The sequence below is a fragment of the Clarias gariepinus genome, chromosome 22, assembly GCF_024256425.1.
Source record: "Clarias gariepinus isolate MV-2021 ecotype Netherlands chromosome 22, CGAR_prim_01v2, whole genome shotgun sequence".
Classification (NCBI taxonomy): Eukaryota; Metazoa; Chordata; class Actinopteri; order Siluriformes; family Clariidae; genus Clarias; species Clarias gariepinus.
In genome coordinates this window covers 27,931,956-27,955,582 of record NC_071121.1, presented here as the reverse complement: position 1 = coordinate 27,955,582, position 23,627 = coordinate 27,931,956, and the positions used below count along the sequence as shown (strand labels likewise).

The window sequence follows — 23,627 nt, the reverse complement described above, 5'->3', positions numbered from 1 at the left end:
ATTCTCGATCCTATCCATCCTTGTTACTCCCAAAGAGAACCTCAACATCTTCAGCTTTGCTACCTCCAGCTCTGCCACGTGTCTTTTCTTCGGTGCCACTGTCTCTAAGCTGTGGAGCCTCGCTGGTCTCACCACTGTCCTGTACGCCTTTCCTTTCATTCTCATTATCGCACAACAAACCTGACACTTTTCTCCACCCATTCCAACCTGCCTGTACCCGCGTCTTCATCTCTTTTCCACACTCACTATTACTCTGGACCCTAAGTACTTAAAGTCGTGCTCCCTGTAGTCTCACTATTACACTTGGGACCCTCTCATTCACACACATGTATTCTGTCTTACTGAGGCTAACCTTCATTTCTCTGCTTTTCAGAGCATACCTCTACCTCTCCAAATTTTCCCCCACCTGTTCCCTGCTCTCCCTACAAAGAAGGATGTCATCTGCAAACATCATAGTCCATGGAGTCTAACCTCATATGTTATCCCATCAATCATCAGAGCAAACGAAAAGGGGCTCAGAGCCGATCCTTGATGCAGCCCCCCTTCACCTTGAAGTCTTCTGTCACACCTACAGCACATCTTATCACTGTCTTACAGCTCTCATACATGTCCTGCACCACTCTAACATACTTCTCTACCACTCCAGACTTCCTCGTACAACACCACAGCTCCTATCTCGGCACCCTGTCGTACGCTTTCTCCAAATCTACAAGGACACAATGCAACTCCCTATTACCTTCTCTGTACTTCTCCATCAACATCCTCAAAGCAAATACTGCATCTATTGTACTCTTTCGAGGTATGAAACCATATTGCTGCTTACAAATGCTCACCTCTGCCATTAACCTAGCTTCCATCAGCTTTATGCCTCTGTAACCACCCTTGTCGGGAGAGGTACAGACAATTCCCTTTCCTGATGATACACCAAGTACCCTCCTTCCTGTCTCCTTGATCACATTGGCTCTTGTTGCCCAGTCAACTGAAAGCACCTCCTGACCACGCATAGCCTGTCTCAACACCTCCCTGAAGACTACACCTTTTTCAACTTTCACCACTTTGTCCTCTGCTCTGCCTTTGTCCTCTTCACCTTCCATACCACTAGGGTTATTTTACACACCACCATTCTGTGCTGCCTGGCTACACTTTCCCCTACCAACACTTTGCAGTCACTGATCTCTACAATGTCAACTACAAAGCCTCTACAAATATGTAGTCCATCTGAGTGCTTCTGGCTTCACCACTGCCATTTCCATCTTCTTTGCAAAGTCCACCACCACCTGTCCGTCTACATTTCTGTGCTGAAGACTAAACCTGCCCATCACATTTTCATCACCTCTGTTCCCTTCCCCAACATGTCCTTTGAAGTCTGCACCAATTACCACTCTCTTGCCTCTAGGGCGCTTTGCATCACTTTATTTAACTCACCCCAGAATTTCTTCATCTCCAAATCACATCCTACCTGTGGGGCATAACCACTAACAACAATAAACATCACACCTTCAATTTCCAGCTTCAGACTCATCACCCTATCTGATACTCTCTTCACCTCTAGAACGTTCCAAAACTCAGATTTCAGAATATATCCTACTCCATTTCTTTTCCTATCCACACCATGGTAAAACAATTTGAACCCTGATCCTAAGCTTCTAGCCTTGCTACCTTTCCACCTGGTCTCCTGGATACACAGTATATCCACCTTCCTTCTCTGCATCATATCAACCAACTCTCTTGCCTTCCCTGTTATAGTCCCAACATTCTAAGTCCCTACTATCACTCCTAAACTCTCGCCTTTCCTTTTCTTTCTCTGCTTTTGAACACACCTTCCTCATCTCCTTTTTTGACCAACAGTAGCCCAATTTCCACCGTCACCCTGTTGGTCAACAGCACCAGTGGCGGTCGTTGTTAACTGGGGCCGTGATCAATCTGGTATGGAAGTGATATTTGTGATTCGCATCATTGATTTGGCAATTTCACAAATATCTACTACACACATATCTACTACAAAAAGCCGACTTTTAGAGCGTACTTCATGTAGTTTATCTATTCAAGATATGTGCCAGAAATGTATAATGTTTCTTTAATGTCTAACCTTCAAAGTCATTTCTGAGCAAATCATTCACCCACTCGCTCTGCCCTCTTCAACGCAATAAAGCAAAGATAATTATTGTTTAATTTTTATTTATTTTTTTAATCTCCAAAACGACTCCAACCTGAGCTGCAGGAAACCATTTGCTCTGACCTAGAGGCCAGTCTTGTTGTTCTGTGATTCATGGAATATTTTTGTCATACACTTTCACTAAAATGAAGTTATTTCTCTTTATGGAACACGAAGGTCAGTTCGACCTCTAATGCGGATGTTTTTCTGAAACTTTTTCCGAGTGCTCCGTTTTGCTCATGATGCACTCTGAACTCGTACAAATCGATTAAAAGTGCACTGAGTCACCGCTCTGGATAATTTATCTAAGGCTCTCGGATGGAGCAGTGATGGACGCTGAGGGCCGTTGCTGAGAAACATTGATGACTAAAACAGGCAAACAAATTTTCTGGAACCTGTTCATGTTACACACAAGCTCTAAAAGACGTGCAGTCCTATTTGGGAAAGTTTAGGATATTAGACCCACAGGGACAAGAGAAGGAAATTAATATGTGAACTGGGTTAATCTGTACCGAAAGCCTTTCTCAAGTGTATGTACTCATCTGTACTGAGCTCGTCTCACTTCCATTTTAACCAGTGTTTAAATGCACACCAGGTTTTTAAACAGTGCATTTTGATGATGCACTTCATGCTTCTATCTGCTGACAAGATTTATGGAGATGCGGATTTCATTTTCCAGCAGCACTTATCACCTGTCCACACTGCCAAAACCTACTACTAACTGGTTTACTGACCCTGGTGTTACTGTGCTTGATTGTTTAACCAACTACCCTGACCTGAAAGACCTACAGTAGAGATTCTATGGGCTATTGTTAAGAAGAAGATGAAAAACACCTGATGCAAGAATACAGATGAGCAGAAGGCCGCTATCAGAGCAACCTGGTCTTCAGTAACGCCTCAGCAGCGCCACAGACTGATCGCCTCCGTGCCACGCCCCACTGCTGGGTTAATTTATCCTAAAGAGACCCGACCAAGTATTGAGTGCATAAATGGACGTACTATTATTCAGAAGTTGGGCATTTCTGTATTTTACATGTACAGCATATTTGTTTGTATTTCGTATTTTTTATGAGCCGTGAGCCGTGGTCATTGAAATTAAAGAAAAAAGGCCGGAAATATTTTACTTTACAGATAATAAATCTAGAATATATAAAAATGTTACTTATTGAATTTAGCGACAAACCAACAGAAAAGCTTTTCCATCATGTTAAAAGTTTTTTGAGACGCACTGTGGTCATGTTCTTGTTACCTACACAAATGTACCTGCCTTTATTATATTTATTTATAAGTAATGGAAACACACTATGATAAGTGATCTGTATTTTTGTCTCTCTGAAGAGTCTTTCTGTCTCTCACTCTCTCGTTCCTGCGTGGCCTCTCTGAACCCTGTTGTTCTCATCTCTTTCTTCCTTTTGCTCACAATCCTTCCATTAGCGCTCACTGAAACAGGGCTGGCTTTTCTGTTTAGACCTGCTCTCCATCTCTATTTTTTCTTCTTTCTTTTTTTAAAAAAATACATAAACAAGCAAGCAAACAAAACCATGATCACTGAACCTTCTGGACAAGTCGAACTGTAAGTTCAAGATTGTAAAATAACACAGAAAAAAATTTGCAATAATATCGATATGTTTACGTGTGATGTAATCTCTGACAGGTGTGGCTCAGGTGTTGTATTTATTTCTTCAGCATGCTTTATAGCATGAGCACGTCTTGTGGTGATGAGTAACTGATAACAATCTCAGACAGTCGTACTTTATAAAACACAACACAACGTGAAGTAGAATTGAAAATCTTGAGACTCATTCAAGCAGAATGAAGAAATCAATAGATTTGCGTTTCTTTTGATGTCTCCTTGTTAACACCAAGAGGAGAAGGTCAGTGCTAATTGGAACAATCGTCACTCCAACTTGAACTTCATGAACCCTTGATGTAAAGCTGGTTCAGAAGTCAAGCTTTTTCTCCAAGCTCATCCAGACCTGAACCTGAACCACATCCTGTTTTTTTCGCCTCAATAGAACTAGGACGAGTTTCTGTAAAAAATAAAAAAAAGAAAAATTAGGAATTATGGAAAGAAGGCTCCAGAGTGGTGCAACAAAAAACAGTTGACCCAAATATCTTAAATGATCTCATGTCTGTCAGTGTCCGGGAGTCCTAGAGAGTAAAAACGAGTCCTACTTGCTCTCCCACATCAATCAGAGCAACACTGGCCAATCATGGGTGTCTGTGCGCTTATGCATGTGGAAGTGGGTGGATAGTGCTTTCTTCCCAGTCTGTTCATTAAGCTGGCTTCAGCTGAGAAAGCATGTGATAGCCTTCGATAGCCAGAGAGGTGAGAACTAGTCAAGACTAAATTTGTGAGAAAATTACTAAATCAGAATAAAAAAAACTACTTAGATGATATTTATTTAGTTACAATTGAACATGTAACTTTTGTTTTAAATTATAAAAAAATTGACAAAACCATTTGTTTTATCTGTGTTTTTGAAGCTCGTTTTCAGATTTTTCCGATTGTGTGCTCAAATCAAAAACGATTGTGTCTTCAAATAAACAAATATATAAATAATGAATAACAAGAGCACACTTGCCATTATTTATTCATTCATTTTCTCTGACATGAGGTGACATGAACAATTTTTATTTCTTTCTTCAGAAAATGTTATAGATAATTTTCCCTGTCTTTTTTTATGATTTTTTTAAATTAAAATTTTCCCTGAGGTGCATAATAATTTTCATGACATTTTATTGTAAGGAAGCGAAACATGTAACTTTCAAAGGTGCCACACTTAAAAAGACGTAAAAGCTGGATAATTAAACTGCATGGAGCATTTAGAGTGTGGCTTTTATATTTAGTGTTAACTATTTTCCAAAAATGTGTCTTTAAAAAAAAAAAAGAAAAAACGTGAGCCCTGATGATACGGTACTCATGCACAAAGGGACATAGAAGACAGCAAGATACAGTAGGAATCTGGTAAAGGGTATCAATTTTTTTTTTATTGAAAAAAATAGCATAATCATGTCTTTGAGGATATTGCTCTTTTTCCTCTTGAACAAAATATAACTATCCATACGTAATAGCTGAAAATTGGGTGTTGATTTTTTTTCTTGTGCTTTTTTTATATATGGTTTACTGAAGATAAAGAACATGAAAAAACAAAAAATGGAAAGTTAGCTTTTATAACTTTTTTCCATTTTTTGTTTTTTACTTGGAAATGATTATTTAAAAAAAAGAATTTTATCGTTTTTTGTTTTCTTGATTTCTTACAAAGAAAAAAAAATAATTAACAGAGAGCACATGGACCTACGGTGAACAACATGAGGTTACTGTAAAGTCAATGGATTTCATACGAACATCTGTTCTGTAACATAGAAAATTACCTCTGGACTTGGGCATTATTTTTCTGCAACAATCTGATTGTGCAAAAAATAAAAAATAAATCTCTCACACTCTCTGCTCATTTTCACATGCACAATTCACACTTTTCCCTCGCTCAAACTCTCTCTCTTTTGTTTGTGATCCATATATTCTATAATGTAAACCATTTATTACATTAATACATTTCAGTGACATAGTGAAATTCAGCTCAAGCCAATGAAAATAAATTAACAAGTGTAAGTAAGTGCTACTGAAATGATAAGATGGCCGCTCACACGTGACACACAGAAAAGCTTTGTGTTTCCTTTTATGTTCTTTAAAGTACAGCGGAACTGCGGCAAAGGAATGTAATCCGTTCCAGAGGTGAGTTCTTTGTAGTGTGAAACACGTTTTCCCATAGGAAATAATGTAAATGCAGATAATGCATTCCAGCTGCCAAAAATATTACCAATATTACCAATGTTTAACACTATAACTATATTTTTGCATATAAAAACAATAAAAACATTTAGAAAAAACATGTAAATGAATTAAAATATTAAATAAATAGACATTAAACCTCATTTAACCTCAATTTATGATCACCCTCAGCACCGGCAGCTTTAAAAACTAAACTGAAAGGCTTCTTTTCCTTTTTGCTACCGTCGTTGATAACATTATAACCATGTACATAACATTATAACCATGTACATAACATTATAACCATGTACATAACATTATAACTGACACGTCGTCTCACGACATCTCACAGAAAATGCAAAACTCAATTTGGCTCGGTTGTGTTCATGATTAAGATTGAGACAAATTAAGTTTTGTGGAACAAACTACGACTCTGTTTTCAACTGTGTCTTGATAATGTAGCACTGCCTTAATCTCAAAGTAAAAAAAAAAATCCACAAATATTGGCACCCCTTGTACAGTTTAGTAAAAGTGCTGGTGAAAACACCTTTTGGTGAAATAGATTCATCTCACACTGTCTACAACCTTCCTTTGAACATAAAACAGCCCTGTATATACTGTACACATATATACATCCAGCTTCCTTTTTTACGCGCTCTGTCTAATCCTGTGTTTAGTTTTTCTTTGTCCTAATCACTGAGCAAATGGAAACGTGTTAGAATCACGATTACACAAGTACTCGTTTTTATCGCACGGTGACGTGAGACATTTCTGTAGTCACTCCTGAGGTGGCGACTGTAACCTCTGATGTGAGGTACAGTAACTTAGCAACCTGTAATGGGTTGCGTAGCTTAAAGCTATTAGCCTTAAAGCTAAAGGAACCTCTTATCCTCTGACAAGAACACACACCATTTTCTCTGTCCTTGTTAGTCTTTTTTTTTTTTGCCAGGTTGCCCAGCATGAGTAATCTGCCCAAGAATGTCATGTGGCTCTCTTCTTCATCCAGAACTGATGAACAGATAATGAAGAGAGAAAGAGAGAGAGAGAGAGAGAAAGTTAATTCTGAATATGGAACACATAAAGGCCACATGAAGACTGAATGAACTGAAAAAGGCAATAAATGTGAAAAGTTTCTGAAAAAACCCCGAATCATTTATTTTTCCTAAACCTCATCATTTGCTCTATTTAAAAGATAATCACATACTTTATCTCATTTTCTTTTGTTTGAGGTGAGACCGCTCGCTCTGTCTAATGTGTATAATTATCTAATTAGATCAGACACAATTACGGACAAAACAGACATAATGCTGACTCGATGGGAGTCGTTCATACGGACAAATCCTTTTGACTCATCAGCGCCGCAACCGAGTCAGAGGGATAGAGTTCGAGAAAGGAGAGAAAGACGAGGAAGAAGAGGAAGATACAATAAGAAGATATGGAAAGAGAGATGAGAAGGACATGGAAAGGAAGGAGAGAAAGAGTGATGGAGGAAAAGAAAAGAGGAAATGAACAAGATAGCACAAAAAGGAAGAAATTAAAGAAAAAAAGAGAGAGAGGAAGAACATGTGCAGAGATAGAGAAAGATCCAGAGAAAAAAATTATATTGAGAGAAATAAAAGAGAGAGAGAGAGAGAGAGAGAGAGCAAACCTCACAGAGAGAAAGAGAGAGATCACTACAGGTGCGCACACTGCTTTTTTCTTTCTTTTCCACTCTCTCCTCCTCGTGCTCCATCTCTCTCTCTCTCTCTCTCTCTCTCTCTCGCTCTGTTGAAACACACACTCTGCAGAACGATGCACGCTGCCGCTCTGAGACTCTGATCTGATTTGCAGCAGTGTAGTTGTCTCTCGTTTATTTCCTCTCTCTTCATCTCCTTCGCTGCGCGTGCCGGCCAGCAGCATGAGCGCGGAATGCTCGAGCTACTACAGCGCAGAGCACGACTTTGTGAGCGGTTTCACCTGCCCGAGACCGGGAGGAGGCGCGCACGCTGTGTACTGCTGCGGCTTCAACGACGTCAAGTACTGCTGCGACGATCCCAACAGCTTCTTCCCCTACGAGTACGGGTACATGTGGTGGCTCAGGTAGGACACACACACACATACACACATATGTTCAAACACTCGACAGTCTTTACAGCAGGAGAAAAACTTTTTTTACATAAATGTTATTGATAAAATTGTGTGTAATATTACACTTATTACACTCACTATCACCTGTTATTACACCATATTACCTATTAAATGTACTATTATCTCTCATCATACACACTTATGTGCACCTTTACCTCCTATTATACACAATTACCTGTTAATACACTTAATATCTCCTGTTATTACACTCACTATCTCCTGTTATTACACTTACTATCTCCTGTTATTACATGCACCATTGCCTCTTTTTACACATTATTGAGTGTTATTACATGCAATATTACTCATTACAATAAACATAATTACCTGTTATTACACTCACTATTACCTGTTAATACATGCACTTTTACCTATTATTGCACATACAAGTGATTACATGCACCTCTACCCCATATTACATAGTACTAAGTGTAAATACACTTACTATCACCTGTTAATACACTTAATATCACCTGTTATTACACTTACTATCACCTGTTATTAAACTCACTACTATCTGTTATTGTACTCACTATCGCCTGTTATTACTCTTACGATCACTTGTTATTACAGTTAATATCACCTCTTTATACACTTAATATCACCTGTTATTACATTCACTATCACCTGTTATTACACTTAATATTACCTGTTATTAAACTCACTATCACCTGTTATTACACTTAATATTACCTCTTTTTACACTCGCTATCACCTGTTATCACACTCACTATAGCCAGCTATTAGACTCACTATCACTTCTTATTACACTTATGTTCTCCTGTGATTACATGCACCTTTGCCTCTTATTACACCCTATAAAGTGCTATTACATGCATCATTACTCATTACAATAAATGTTATTACCTGTTATTGCACACACTATCACCTGTTATTAAATGCACATTTATCTCTTATTACACAAATTACTAAGTGTAAACACACTACTATCACCTGTTACTACATTTACTATAAACTGTTATTACACATCATGACCTGTTGTGTAATAGGCTAGTTATTAGCATGAACATGCTAGAGCGCTTCATAACTGGTTGATGGATAATGAAGCCATGAAACCTTTATTATTATTATTATTATTATTATTATTATTATAAATATTAATATTTTTTAATGCGTTATGTTATTCACATTCTACAAGCAAATGAAGCTAACAGGAATGTAGGTTATATGACACTGATTTAGCATCATACATTAAAACTTAACTGTCTAAACTGTCACACATTGTCCACAATCGACTTTGTTGAGCTTTTGATCCAGATAGACATTTGCAGTCAGAGGTTTAACACACACTCATTGTAAACTTGAATATTACAGCAAAGTGTTGGGATTTCAATTATTTCTTTGAACTCCCCTTTACCGGAGAGGAATGAACATTCAACATGTATCTTTACATGCACCAGGTTTAATTATATAATTTAGGGTTTTCTAAAACCCACACAGGAACTGAAACACACACACACACACACACACACACACATACACACACACAGTTTCTGTTGAGTTCTGCTGAGAGTTCTGAAATGCCTTTTTAACTTGCCGAGACCAAGGATTCTCAGCTTCCTGTTAGTGCTGATGATGGACTTGCAAAGCTTCTCTGCACTATAAACCGTGTGATAGAGGGATAGCACCCAATGGATTAAGAAACAAATACAGTAGAACAATGGGAAAGTTCCACACCCTCACACACAGAAACAACCTCTGAACAACCAAGGCACAGGCCTGCTGTGAACTGGAAACTGTTGGAACACCAGTGTCACTGTCTCCAGTCAAACCAGTTTTACATCACCATGGACTGAAGTAAAGAAACCCTGAACGATGTCCGAAGTCCATGAGTAAAGTCTTCAGCTCGGCACATGGACAAAGAAAAAGCCTAGATGGGGAGGCCCCAAGAACAATGTAGCAGCCATTAAGCATGGTGGTGGTAGCATCACACTCTGGGGCTGTTCTGCTGCCTGTGAAACTGGTGCACTGCATTGCGTGAAGAAAGAGGAGAACTACAGAGAACTTTCAGCAGAACCTGAAATCATCATCTAGCCAAGTGCACAAAATCTAGTTTTGCAAACATGTGTGTTGTACAAACATTCTATCCTGAAAAAAGACTGGATCAAAGAAATATGTTCATCACAAGTGTGTGTAAGCCGTATCCACCCATTAAAAAATAATTAATATGTGTCAATAAAAAAATGCACAATGTGAAATTGGAGAATTTAATTTTTTATTTTTCATTACTTTAGCCTTGTAGTTGCAGTACAAAAACAAATACATTTCAGACATGTCTTGGTTGAACAACTTTTTTTTCAAAAAAGGAAAGAATGTAATTTTTAGATGAAATGTTCCCTTGACAGTATATTGCATGTTGTTGGCAATCGAGTGTTCATGTAACTGGCAAAGCTGCTGCTAATTACACTCTTATAAACTCTTACACAACAGCTCTTAATAGATCCAAATGTAATTATTTGTGTGATTTTATCACTTTTTTGAAGGATTACCCAGCTGTTTGCCCTCCTCGCTCCTAATTTCACTCATAAACCTTTCTGAGAGCCGATAATGAGCGGTAATTTTTTGAATTGTTGCCCTTCAGGGGTTTAATGAGTGCATTTCTCTTAAATATCATCTTTACACTGTGTGTTTCAGTGCCAGGAACTGTTCATTTCAGATTGTTTATAATAAAGCAAAAAAAAAAAAAGCAAAAAAAATCTCAGGTCCAATGCAATTTTTTAAAGTTACTTTCAGTGACATAACTAATGAGCTAGCTACATGTCCACTGTGCTAACCGGATGCCATGCAAATGAGTTAATTTATTGCTAAATCCAGTAATAAACTAGCATTGACATTGTTTACATGTTGATCTTACGGCACGTGCACGCTGACGTTTCCTCAGGGCTTCTTACACAACGTCACGTCACATCTGCTCCTTTTTGCTGTTTAAGAACAACATATAACAATTGTTTAATCTTAAGATAAAAAGTAAAAACTTGGAAGGTAAAGCAGATAACAGTGCTGCATCTGGTTTGGGTATGAAGCTAGCACAGTTAGCTTACAATGCTAAAGTAATTGTAGTTGTTTGCATACAGTTAGCTTTACATGCTATTTAAAGCTACCACTAATAATCATCCTAATGTAAACAGGCCACGTGTAAATCAGGGCTGAAGTGGAGGCTAAAAGCACATAAACGGCTTTTATGCACCTCCTAAATTTCTGACATAGCGTGTACCTCTGACTAGTGTTTAGTCATCTACTAGTGTTTATTCACCGCTTATTAGTATTATTCACCTCTGACTAGTGTTTATTCACCTCTGACTAGTGTTTATTCACCTCTGACTAGTGTTTATTCATTTACTAGCTTATAGTCTCCTTTTTTTCAATACTGCGCTGCTTAATCAGCATTTACTGAACCTCGACTGTCTACTGTGATCAATCACATCGTCTCTTGTATCAGCCAGTTCACCCAGTTTATCAGTTAAAGCCTTCTTGGCCTTGAACATAAAGTGAGAAAAAAAACAAACAAACATAAATCTGCGGTGTGAAAATACATATAATTTATATGATTAGAGGGCGAGCCGGGTAGTGGCGTAATTTATAGTCTTTATAATATTTAAAGCTTTTACCCACTGAAATGATGGATTGTTCAGCTCTTTGAATAGTTGCTGATGTTAAAAATCTTCCATCCATCCTGTCTGTTCTATTGTTTTATACTTTAAATGGTGATTAATAAACTCTACAGTCTTCAGTTGTGTTTATTCTTTTCATGCTGTTATCAATGGATTTCAGCTTCTATTCAGTTTAATTCAATGTTTTTTTTTTTTAAATAGTCCTAATATTTTTTTTACCAGTATGTCATGGTCTGCCTTACCTTGATCACATAATTCATAGTTTACTCACCTCTCTCTGTACCACCAAAGCTCTGGTGTGAATGCAGTGAGATGAGCAGCTTTCAACTTGCATGAATACACGACTCTTAGAATTTTTAAAGTATTTGGAGAAAAAATACAGATATTTGGCATATTTGGTTTTGAGTTTTTTTTTTTTTTTTTAAAGTTCACAGTTCAGAAATGGAGAATCACTTCATTAAAGGTTATTTACTTATTTATTAAATAAAACCTATTATAATTTGTAATCTGTCTAAATAAATAGAAGGCATATGGTGTATCCAGGATTTAAGATACAGAATTTTATGAAGGAGGGCCATTACTTCTGCAATTGTTTTTTGATTATTATTGTTTTCTATTAAATGATTACATTATAAACAAAATATATTATAAATAATAAATTGCCTTGGCACATGCTGAGTCTTATTTACCATCACATTAATTTTCTGTAATAAAAAAATAATAAATAATAAATTTCTTTATTTAATAAATCTTGTGTTTTTTACTTTGATATTTTTTTATCACATCTTTCTTATCTGGTAGCATTAAATCTGTCCATAATAAATTATTTGCCTTTTTCTTTGTAAATTATTGAACAAAAATTGACTAAAATTATGTTTCCTATCTTCCTGTCAGTGGGATGTCTAACTAGCGGGCTACAATAGCTATAATGCTACATGGCTGCTGTGTGCCGCTAACTAGCTTGTAAATCAGCAACAGTCAAACATATTAGCAGCCTGATCGTTCCCTTGTGTTTTTCAATAGTTAAATTGCAAGATAGTGTATAGTTTGTGAAATAATCAAGGCTTAAGTTAACTAATTTACACACCCACAACATAGCATTCATTAGCTATTCACTGGTGATCTTACTCAGGCTTTAATGACAAAATTAATTAACTAACTAACTAACTAACTAACTATCTACTGCATGCCACATCACTGCTGTGACAATTACACATCATCCAATTTATTAACTAAAAATAAAACTAAATTGCTGCTTAAGTTTTTTCTTTAATTGATAAATTGGTAGATGTCTAATTGTCACAGCAGTGGAAATTCAGTTTTAAAGGCTGGATGACATGAGCATCAAATAACTAATGAATGCTAGCTAACTTAAGCCTTGTTTATTTCACAAATCATGAAAATGAATTTAATCCATTCCAGTAGCTCCAGTAGAAGTTCATAAAGAGAAATTTCGTCTTGTGAAACGCATGTTTACATAGGAAATAATGTAAATGTAGATAATGTGTTCCATCCTCCCAAAAAAATTACCAATTTCCAACACTTTAATCAGATTTTTACATTTAAAAACAATCAAAACATTAAGAAAAGACATGTAAATAAAGTAAAATATGAAATAAATAGACATTAAACTTCACTTAACCTTAATTTATGTTTCCTCTTGGCACCGGCTGCTTCGAGAACCAAACTGAGAAAGTGGCTCCCTTTTCTTGATACCGTCCTTGATAACATTCCCGTGGTGCTACGCCTTCACTAAATCTTACACAAAATGCAAAAAAAAATCACAAAAAATATATAAACTTACATCATTTGGCTTTTCACTGACACAAACAAAAAACGTTTTGAATGGTTTCTGGGCGTACGCAGTATTCAGCATCCTGTTCGGTCACTCATACAGTATGCTGAAAATGTTTTGTATGCCGAGGAAAATCTCTGGCAAAATTTCAGTTCTTAAGCCGTGAGGCAGGGCACTTTCATGGCAAGATAGTACTGTATATATATATATATATAGGCTTCTTGTAATTAAACATTTTGTTTATTGAGAATTTAACTCAAGGGGATTTCAGTCCACATCAGCTAGAGAGCAAAGACAAAACCCTCACTGGTTTGTTATCCACATGAAGGCTAATTAGCTCAGACCCGTTTAATTAGCTCAGAGTGTGTAACGATTTGCATAATCCTCCACTATTTAACTATCATCATGTGTCATGTTAAACTGGTATAATAATGCAAGTCATTATAACCTTGAGTTATTCGATCACGATTAAAGCATTGGTTTGTCCTGACAGGGCTTTTTTGCCTTTTAAATCTAAAACACGTGATAAAATTTTGTGCAGAGGGAGCCCTGTTAGAGGAAATCCAGCTTGTTCCCCGAAACATATATTTAAGCGCACGATGCGGTGATTGAGGCTCATTTTTCTGTCATTTTTTCTGTTTTTTTCTAAACAAACACACATATCCATATTTCACCACAGAAGCGACAAACTCATCTTTATTTATGCACGGAGTGTGTTAATTGTTATCTAGCCTTTATCAGGGTCAGGTTCTGAGCTCAGCTGCGCTTTCAGCTGGAGAACTTTTTGTTTTGTTTTAATTTGGTGAAATTTTCTTCATGTCAGGGCCAGCGCTAAAATGAGACAAAATCATCACATGCATCAGGGAAGATCTGCCTCCTTTGTTTCTATCATTTTTCTTCTCTCGTTTTTTTCGTTTTCTGTTTTTAAATTTCTCTCTCTCCTTCTCTGTTTATCTATATATGTTTCTGCTTTCTTTCTGTTCTTTTCTCTCTCTCTCTCTCTCTCTCTCTCTCTGTCTCTCTCCCTCAGTGTTGGTGCCCTGGTGGGTTTGTCCATAGCTGCCGTGGTGTTGTTGGCCTTCATCATCACCTTGTGTGTGCTCTGTTACCTGTTTATTGCCACCAAACCCAGAGGACTCGATAATGGTCTCACACTGCAGGTGCCAGGTAAGGACTCGCACACACACACACACACACACACACACACACACTTTGTAGCTGGGCCACATTTGAAAGATAAAAAATCTTTATTGTAGCACAGCAGTCCAGAACGGTCTGTACCTGCATATAATTTGCCTGGTGTAAGAACAACACTGGTAACAGGTAGCAGGTTCACTGAACCATCGAGCGACTGCAGTCACGACTCCTCAGAGAACAGCTGTCTGCATCGGCCGGGGCCAGAAACGTTTTCATGGTAAAGTGGAACCATCCCCAGTCACGCATCCCAGACAGACCACACGGGGCATCTATGCGACAAGATCGTCAACCAGAAACGGGACACCAGGACGAGTCAGACAGGTCCAGAGGGCAGAGGGGGTCCGGATCACTGGCAGCTCAGGACTTGATAAAGAGATACAAGGAGAAAGAGAGAGAGAGAGAGAGAGATAACAGTTATGTATGGTTACAGCCATGTGGTGTATATTTAGTTCAGAGTGACATAAGAGTTCCCATTATAGCAACCAGTCACTCCAGCGTCAACAAACCTGAGTGATGCGTTGTATACACACCAATCAGCTATAACACTAACATCACATTCAGAGGAACTTAAGAACTTTGCTTACCAGGTTCTTTGCTATTTTGTACATATTTTCTAAGAGGATGTATACAATAAAGAAAAATAAAAGCTTGCTTATAAGGTTTTGTTTTTCATGTTAATGAAATACAGTGGAACCTTGGATTACGAGCATAATTCGTTCTGGAAGTGAGCTTGTATTCCAAAACATTTGTAAACCAAATTAAATTTTCCCATAAGATATAATGTAAAATCTAATTATTCGTTCCACAGCCCAAAAAATAAATACATAAAAATAATTAACACAAAATATAAAGTAAAAATAAAACAAATTAACCTGCACTTTACCTTTAAAAAAATGTAAAAATAAATCCTAGGCTTTCCGTTTGTTTGCGCAGGCACTGTGTGTGTGTATGTGTCTGTGAAGGGGAAAGTAGGAAGGGTCTCTGTGTGTGTGTGTGTGGGGTGGGGGGGGGGGGGGGGGGGGGGGGGAGGTGGCATGGTGTTGAGACACAAAGATCAGGCTGATACGGAGAGAGAAATTGGATCTTTAACCTCTCCAATGAGACTTGCTTTTGCTTTACACACACGCTGTACACACACGTATACAAACACAAAATAAAATATGTTTTACACACATACACGTGGTCACAGTGTTATAGTAAACAGTACACGCTGCACGGATCTTGATTATACCAGTAAGAGACGTGCACTAAGACTCAGCATGAGAAACGATTACCCAGAATTCCGCAGCGCAAGAGAGAGAAAAACCATATGTGATCACGTGACACTTAGCGTCAAAACAAGAAGCACATGCCTGATACACGATACTCGGTACTCGTAAACCAAGACTTGTTCGTTTTCCAAGTGAAAATTGATAAAAAAATCTTTGCTCCTCTTGCGGGACACTCGTAACCCGTGTTACTCGCAATCCAAGGTTTCACTGTAACGCATTATGGTTAAGCATTTTAAATGTCTGTCATTTGCTATGCAGGGTCTGAGGGCGGTCCTCAGGAGGAGTCCAGTCAGCGCACCGCTCCGTCCGGACCCCAAGGATTCCGCAAGCATTTCTTAAGAGGCAAACTGCACTGTGACAACCAGCCCCCCGACCCAGAGCGGCTGTTTCAGCGCTGCTACATGGCCACTGTCACCACCATTAACGTCGAGGGGCCTTCGTAAAGTCCATAAGCATCAGCAGCTCAGTTTTTGGAAACTTTGCTAGCTCTAAAGTCCATCCTGCTTCATCCTGCCCTCTGTCACTGTGTAAAAATTGCAGATTACAAGGGGTCATCCAGAAAAAGGCTGAACTCTGCTAATAACTGTGAACTCACCGTGAACAAATGGACAAGAAAAGTTACATCATTTACGAAACATACCACAGTCTTACAGTGCCCCCTGGCGGCCGATGACTGCCTGTTCATGCACTTCTGTCTGAAGTGTCCAAGCTTTTTTTTTTTTCATGTGGCCACTTTTTCCCAGCAGATATCTTTCTGTAACCCAAAGAAAAAACGTTTCAGTGATGCATCAGTGTTTTGCTACTTTTATTGTTTGCTATTTATTCCTGATCCTTAATCTGTTTTTACATTTTGAATATGCCCATAACCTGCCATGCTGTTTCTGATAAATAAGTACATCTGATTTGCCTGGAGGCCACGTCGGGAACAGTGAGTGGGTTTTATTAATGGAGCTGTGCCTAAACCCGAGCTACTGATGCAACAGACCAGAAAAATCAACTCATTCTGTTTTATTTATATTTAGTGGAATAAAGGTTCTTCTGAAGGACTTGCAGCATTCTGGATCTGTTCTTTCTATTTAATAAACTCCTTCATCAGCTGTTTTATTATTATAATTTATCATTAAAATCACGTCTGGAACATCTGCAGAACATTAATCTTGTAGCAAAATCTGTGGTCTCTCTCTCTCTCTCTCTTACTCATTTTGTTTTAGTTTAAATGACTCTAATCAACATTCTTATTAAACTGTTCCCACCCTACTATTCAGTTTCCCATGATGCAGTTCTGGTAACGGTGTTGTAAGATTAATGCTCGCGCCGTCTCCATCATGCAGCAGTGCTTTAGTGTTTTATCTTGTCCGGCTCTCTCACTCTGTTCACAGCGATTGGCCTCCAAAGCTCCACACTAACACCACTGTCACCATCGTCACGCTCGGGATGTCATACAACGTGACTAGCCGACCCGAGACTCGTTTTGCTTCATGTAGCTGCATCGCGTTCATTTAAATTTTGATTTTATGAGTGTCGAAAATTTTACTCCTGTTTGAACCACAGACTGTCGAAACACAAGGGGACAAACCCTCCACAGGTTTTCCGAAGAGTGGGTTTAAAGTCTGAGCTCTGGTCCTCACCATCTCGGCAGGAGCTTACTCCACCTAATGGGGACCATAAAAAAGCAAACGGGTGAAACAAACAGAGCCATGCTGCTGGTCTGAATACATGTACTTACCTTAGTTATCACTAGCTAGCTAGCTTAGCTTTAACTTAGCTAAAATGCTAAGATTGCTAATGTTATTTTATTTATTTTTATTAAACTGTTATCCATACGGTACACATCATCCTGTGTCAGCCCCTAAGTTTCTTGTGGTACCGTGAACTACAACAATTGCAGTTAGCTGAAGTCATGCATATCAGACAGCTAGCGGTTGGAAACTCGCAATTAAGCTGTCATTCAAATTGACCACATTTCTAATTATGCATAGACTATATATATATATATATATATATATATATAACCAGGCTGTAAACACATTAATCTCAATTGTAATCTCAAAAGTCGGACGTCATAAAACGAAGGAATTCTCTATAGGAGTTGACTCACTTTTGAAGCCTAGTGGTCATTTGAGGAACTGCATGTTCTGGCACAATGAATTTTATTCACTGTGTGGGTTTTCTTTCTTTCTTTCGACTTATTTCCAGAATCAATATTATTTTTCAGAAATTACGTTACTGTGATCGTGCTAGCAATAAGTCAAATTAGCGCCAGAATGTGTAAAAAAATAAAATAAAATAAAATGAACACAAGTATTTTAATGTAGTCATATTTTATAGGTGGATACTAGTTATAATACTACTGAGAATATGTTTAATTTAAAATAATTGTTTGGCATCAATGATATAAACATTGGCTTTAATTAATTTTAGCAAATATATGCTAATACTGTGTGTTATTTAGCATCTTACACAGTATGGGCTGCAATTAATGACCATCAGCTAACATTGTCTTTTATTTATTTGCTGATCTCCTTAAGAAATCTTTTTTTTGTGAAGCACTCCATGTATCCTTAAGGCATTGTGATCATAAATCCTGATGTTATATCAAGGAGGTAATTTCTCAAATAATAAATAACACAACATTCAAAAGACTATCAGGTATGACCGTGCCTCGCAATCTGATAATCTTGACTCTACACATGCAGACTTGTGGGAAATCTGGCCAAATTTCAGCATTTTCTTTATCCTGATTATTATTTTTTTCAATCTAATGTGTGTGTGTGTTTTTTCTTTCTCACCCTAGTCCTTCTGTGTCGTGTCTCTGGAGCTGCATGAAGTGTGTGGAGCTGTAATTAAATGTGCCATGAATGAATAAAAGAAAGAAAGGAAGAAAACCCACACAGCGAATGAAATTCATTCATTAAAAGATGATTAAAGTTATTTTTGACCTGATCTCAGTGTGTGTGTGAATATAAATGAAGGTTTCATAAATGTAAAGTCAAGTTGGTTTAGTGCATGTTTTTCTTTCTTTCCTTTTCTTTTGCCATTTTGTGTTCCACCTCAGCTATAACACGCAGCTAATTACCTCCTAAAACACGCAGCAATAGAAACGAGCTCACTAAGTGTACTGAACATTTTAACTCCTAGCGCTCTCGCTTCTAACCATACATGGCTCCGGTACCTACAGCGAAACCATAACTCTCTGTGTATATATATTTATAACTGAGTTTATAAACCATTGATCCAGTCTCTTCAGAGGTTATACTCTCTCACAGATTTACTGTCTCTGACTTACACCTCAATATCGACGAAACAGATAGGTGTTTCCAGTGACGCAGCTGTACAGACACCTAAATGAAATTCATCCCACCACCTATAGGTGCCAGAAAAGAAAACACTCTATATGCATGTCTTCCAGCTGAGGGTCTAGCCGAACAGTGCTGAGGATTGGAGGGAACGTGGTGCGGTGCGTTGTGTGATTAGAGCTGAGAGGTAAATTGATGCTGGGCTGTTTTTAGCTTTGTATCCAAGCATCAGGTTTTTGAATTTGATGCCGGCAGCTATAGGAAACCGGTGCCGGGAGTGGAGGAGAGTGTGGTGTGGGAGAACTTTACTGGGAGAAGGTTAAAGATGAAGCGTGCAGCTGCATTCTAGATTAGCTACAGAGGATGAATGGTGGACAGGTGACTATACAAGCAGTGGCCTGTGAAGAAAAAAAGGGACACATTCTTCTGTTGCAATGTGCTGGGGAAAATGACAGTTGATTGTCACCATAAGATTGCTGGCAGTGGCTGAAGGAGTGATCTGATTGTTGTCCAGGGAAATCACAAGGCCTTGACAGGGGGAATGAATCACCAGGGATGAACGGCAGTTCGGTTTTATTGAGATTGAGTTTTAGCTTATGAGCTGCCTTCCAGGATGTCTGCCGGAAATCCTGAGATCAGGGTGGAAACCTGAGAGAAAAGGAGAGAACAAGTTGCTGTCATTTGCATACACAATATAAGTATATAACCTTACCAATAGACCAGGTATAGAGGGGGAACAGAAGAGGACCAAGTACTCAGACTTGTGGGACACCACTGGAGAGTCGGCATGGAGTAGATGTGGATCCCCTCCATGTTACCTCATACTGTATGACTGACCTTCTAGGTAGGAAGCAAACGATTGCCATGCCGTGCTACAGACTTTAAGGTTTGTAAGAATAGATAAGAGAATCTTTTGTTCGGATCTTAAGTAGTTGTCACACACAGCTGAGTGGTCCAGGAGGAGAGGCCTGGACAGTTTAGCTGATCTAGCATTGCTCATTGTGAAGCTTCTCATTGACAAATAGAAAGGGAAGTCAATGTGGAATGTGTCGCTTTCAGTCAGGATTGGTTACGATCATTGAGGTTGTTTTGCAAAACATAAAAAAAGACAATTTCATTGTACCGCAACAGACATGAATATAATTAATACTACAAAATAGCAACCCTGGGTGACAAAATAGAACCGTGTTCAAAAAAGAGAAAACAATGAGTCAGAAATAACCTCATTAGTGGAGAAAAACCCAACATAGAAGAACTCTTAAGCACACAATATAAAATGTCTTCAGTAGTCATTAACCGCTAGGCATTTTGTCCCGCCCAGCTTGAGAGGATTTGATTGGATGGAAAGAGCAGAGTTTTAATTATCAGAGGCTCATCACCATCAACCTGAAAATGGTTTATTCACAAATACTTTACAACACATTGAAAAGACTCGAGAGATGAATTACTTCCTTTTGAAACAGGAAGTCAGGGAACTCATTCATTTCTATAGCGTTAACTTTTCAAGAAATGGACTTTTGGACACATCTCTCTCTCTCTCTCTCTCTCTCTCGCTCTCAGATGACATGTTTATCTCTCACTTGCTGCTACTGTTATGTGATTCTTTAAATTTGTTGAGGGGGCGGGGCAAATGTGTCCTAGAGAGCCTCTGATTGGGTGTGTACAGAATGAGTCGTCTTACCATGAGTGCGATGTTGACTTTAATCCTTCTGGTGATGTTGTTGTCATCTGTGTGTGTGTGTGTGTGTGTGTGTTGCCTCTTTGTAATGAACTGCAACTGAGAGAACATGATATTTATTTGACAAAACTGCAGGACTGCGATTACTAACACAACTGCTTTCTCACGCAGACAACACACACACACACACACACACACACACACACACACACACACACACACACACACACAGGGGTGTATAACTGTGACTCAGTCAAACCAGAGTTCATTCTCTCCATCAACAATTTCATTTATCATTCATTAAGTATCTTTTTTTTTCCAGGTTCAGGTTTTTTCTCTCATGAGCTCTGGTGATAAACGTGTCTGAGCGAGACGCTGCTTTTCGATTAAAACAAATCAAATGAGACTCTTCGTAAACACGTGCATGGGGGTCCTGATAAATTATGCTTTTTGTTGTTAATGAATTAACTTGGAGGAAAGGTTCAACACAAGCTGAGTCCGTGGCTGCGCAGCTATGAAAAGCAAAAAAACTAAATTATGTATGATTTTTGTACCTTTAAAGCTCTTAGAGAATTTCATTTATTGTGCTGTTTTTTTTAATAAACATATGTATAGGGCTCAGGATTGTGCAGTACAGAGTGATGTGTCCTTTATTTTAGCGCAAAATGGGAAATATGATGAACTGAATTTTATTACATTTTAATCAACTATACAAACAAAACATGATTGTGCAAAAGATTTAAAAAAGGGTCACATAAGGAAAGAAACACATCACGTGTTTTCCTGGTTGTTTTTGTGACCATAATAATAATAATAATAATAATAATAATAATATTCTTATTTTGAGAGGTCTAATATGAAATAAATAGACGTTATATCTTATCCTTCTCTTGGCTTTCCATTGATGGCAATAAGTTATAAACGGGAGACAGGGGTACATGCAACGTAGCTGGCGTTCAAGTTTTGACTTGGTTCATTCGTATGATGAAAATGCTTCATATGCCGAGGCAAATTTCTTAAAAATTATTAGTTCCTAAAGCAAAAGTTCATAAGGTATGGTGTCTGTATGCTGAGGTTCTGCTGTATAGTATGTGTGTGATGGATCACTTATTTTATTCCTTCTGTTCCTAATTAATTTTTGTTTTTTCTTGTATATAAAACCATATAATTTATTTTAATATTGCTAATCATTTTTATTGTCATTTACACAATGCTTTATTACCTTGCCAGGTAAACCAGTGATTTCTGAAATAATCTGATAAATACATCTGATAAATCACAACTTTATCTGCATGCGTTCATTTTAAAAGTAAACAATAAAACTAAAATGTACTTTTATATAAAATAAATGCATTTAAGGTAAACTAACTACTAACTTCCCCGTGTGACTGAAGGTGTTGTGCAGACAGTACTGAGTCCCATGTGCTTAACGCTCTAAACATCACCAACGTCAACAGTTTAAACTCTATGAAATGTTCCAGAACAGGAATCCTGCAGGCTAGAGAAAATAAAGTCCATCAAGTCTTTCTATACAGGATGTAGATTTAAATTGGTTGTATGTGTGTAAAGGGCAGGACTCGCCGCAATCAGTGGGGTTTTTATAAACACAGAATGATTTGACACTCAGTTTAATCCAGTTTAATAGATGAGGACCGCTATTTGTGATTGCTATTCTAGTTTTGGACCTTAAAAGAATTAAAAAATTTAATACACTAAATAATAATAATAATAATAATAATACTCATACTCACAATACATGGGGGGGGGCAGGGCGTTTCAGAGGCAACACAGGCATAGCGACCTTGAAAAATAGATAAAGTAGATTTTTATGAAGATGAATATGTCATGAGCTCCTAAATGATAAAAGCTTTCTTACTCCTCATCTAAAATCTAATATATAACAATACTTTCCTTCTCTTCGTCTCTTTTGTACTCATGTCTCTTGTTCGCAAAGTGCTTGCACTTCTCCGGAGTGTAGCGTTATATAGTATTATTTAATAAATGCTCAAGTGCATCGTGGTTCCCAAATGCAGCAAAAGCAGAGCAAGTGAGAGTTCAAAGCTTTTAAAAGGCTATGTAGGAATTCGTAAGACAAAAAAAAACATTTGTTATAGACGACCTTGTGTGTCTAAATAAATAGGCGTTTATCCTGTTTTGCTGTAAAACTGTTCACATATAGGCTACATCTTCATTTAATTTATATTTAAAGTTTATTTTTCATCAAAATGTTAACAGCTATATATGAAAAATAAATGTATTCAGACTAGACCATCTAAACTTTTGAGATTAGCTGCGATACACGTTATAGTATCATTTAGCTAACAAATTCTCAGCTCAACAGGACTTCTGCATTAACAGCGAAAAAAAATTTTTAAATCTGAAATCTGATGCTGATTATCATTTTATTAAATTTCACCAAAATTAAAATTATAGTATGGAAACGGAAAAATATTAAGTAAACTATATATTTTTTTATCAAATAAAACTCATCTGCTTCCATTTAGCTTCATTTTATTTGTAGTAATTATTGCGCTGTAAAAGTGTATTGTAACATCATTTATCCTTATATTAACATTGTATGGCTGAGTGATGTTTGTATGTCGCTAGGGGGGAAAAACAATCAAATTTTAAGTAAAAAATTAATACTTACACTGAATTAATGGTTAAAATCAACTTTTACACTATAAAAAAATTAAGATACACA

The 23,627-nt window shown here is 37.6% G+C and overlaps 1 protein-coding gene across 1 annotated transcript; it reads left to right on the top strand.

The window, feature by feature from the left end:
- Positions 1-7,824: 7,824 nt before the first annotated feature.
- On the top strand, positions 7,825-16,995 carry LOC128510808 (protein shisa-like-2A). The gene is made up of 3 exons (XM_053483322.1): positions 7,825-8,006; positions 14,512-14,648; positions 16,208-16,995. Exons 1-3 carry the CDS (start codon positions 7,825-7,827, stop codon positions 16,390-16,392), a joined length of 504 nt encoding a protein of 167 aa, XP_053339297.1. The 3' UTR covers positions 16,393-16,995.
- Positions 16,996-23,627: the final 6,632 nt, after the last annotated feature.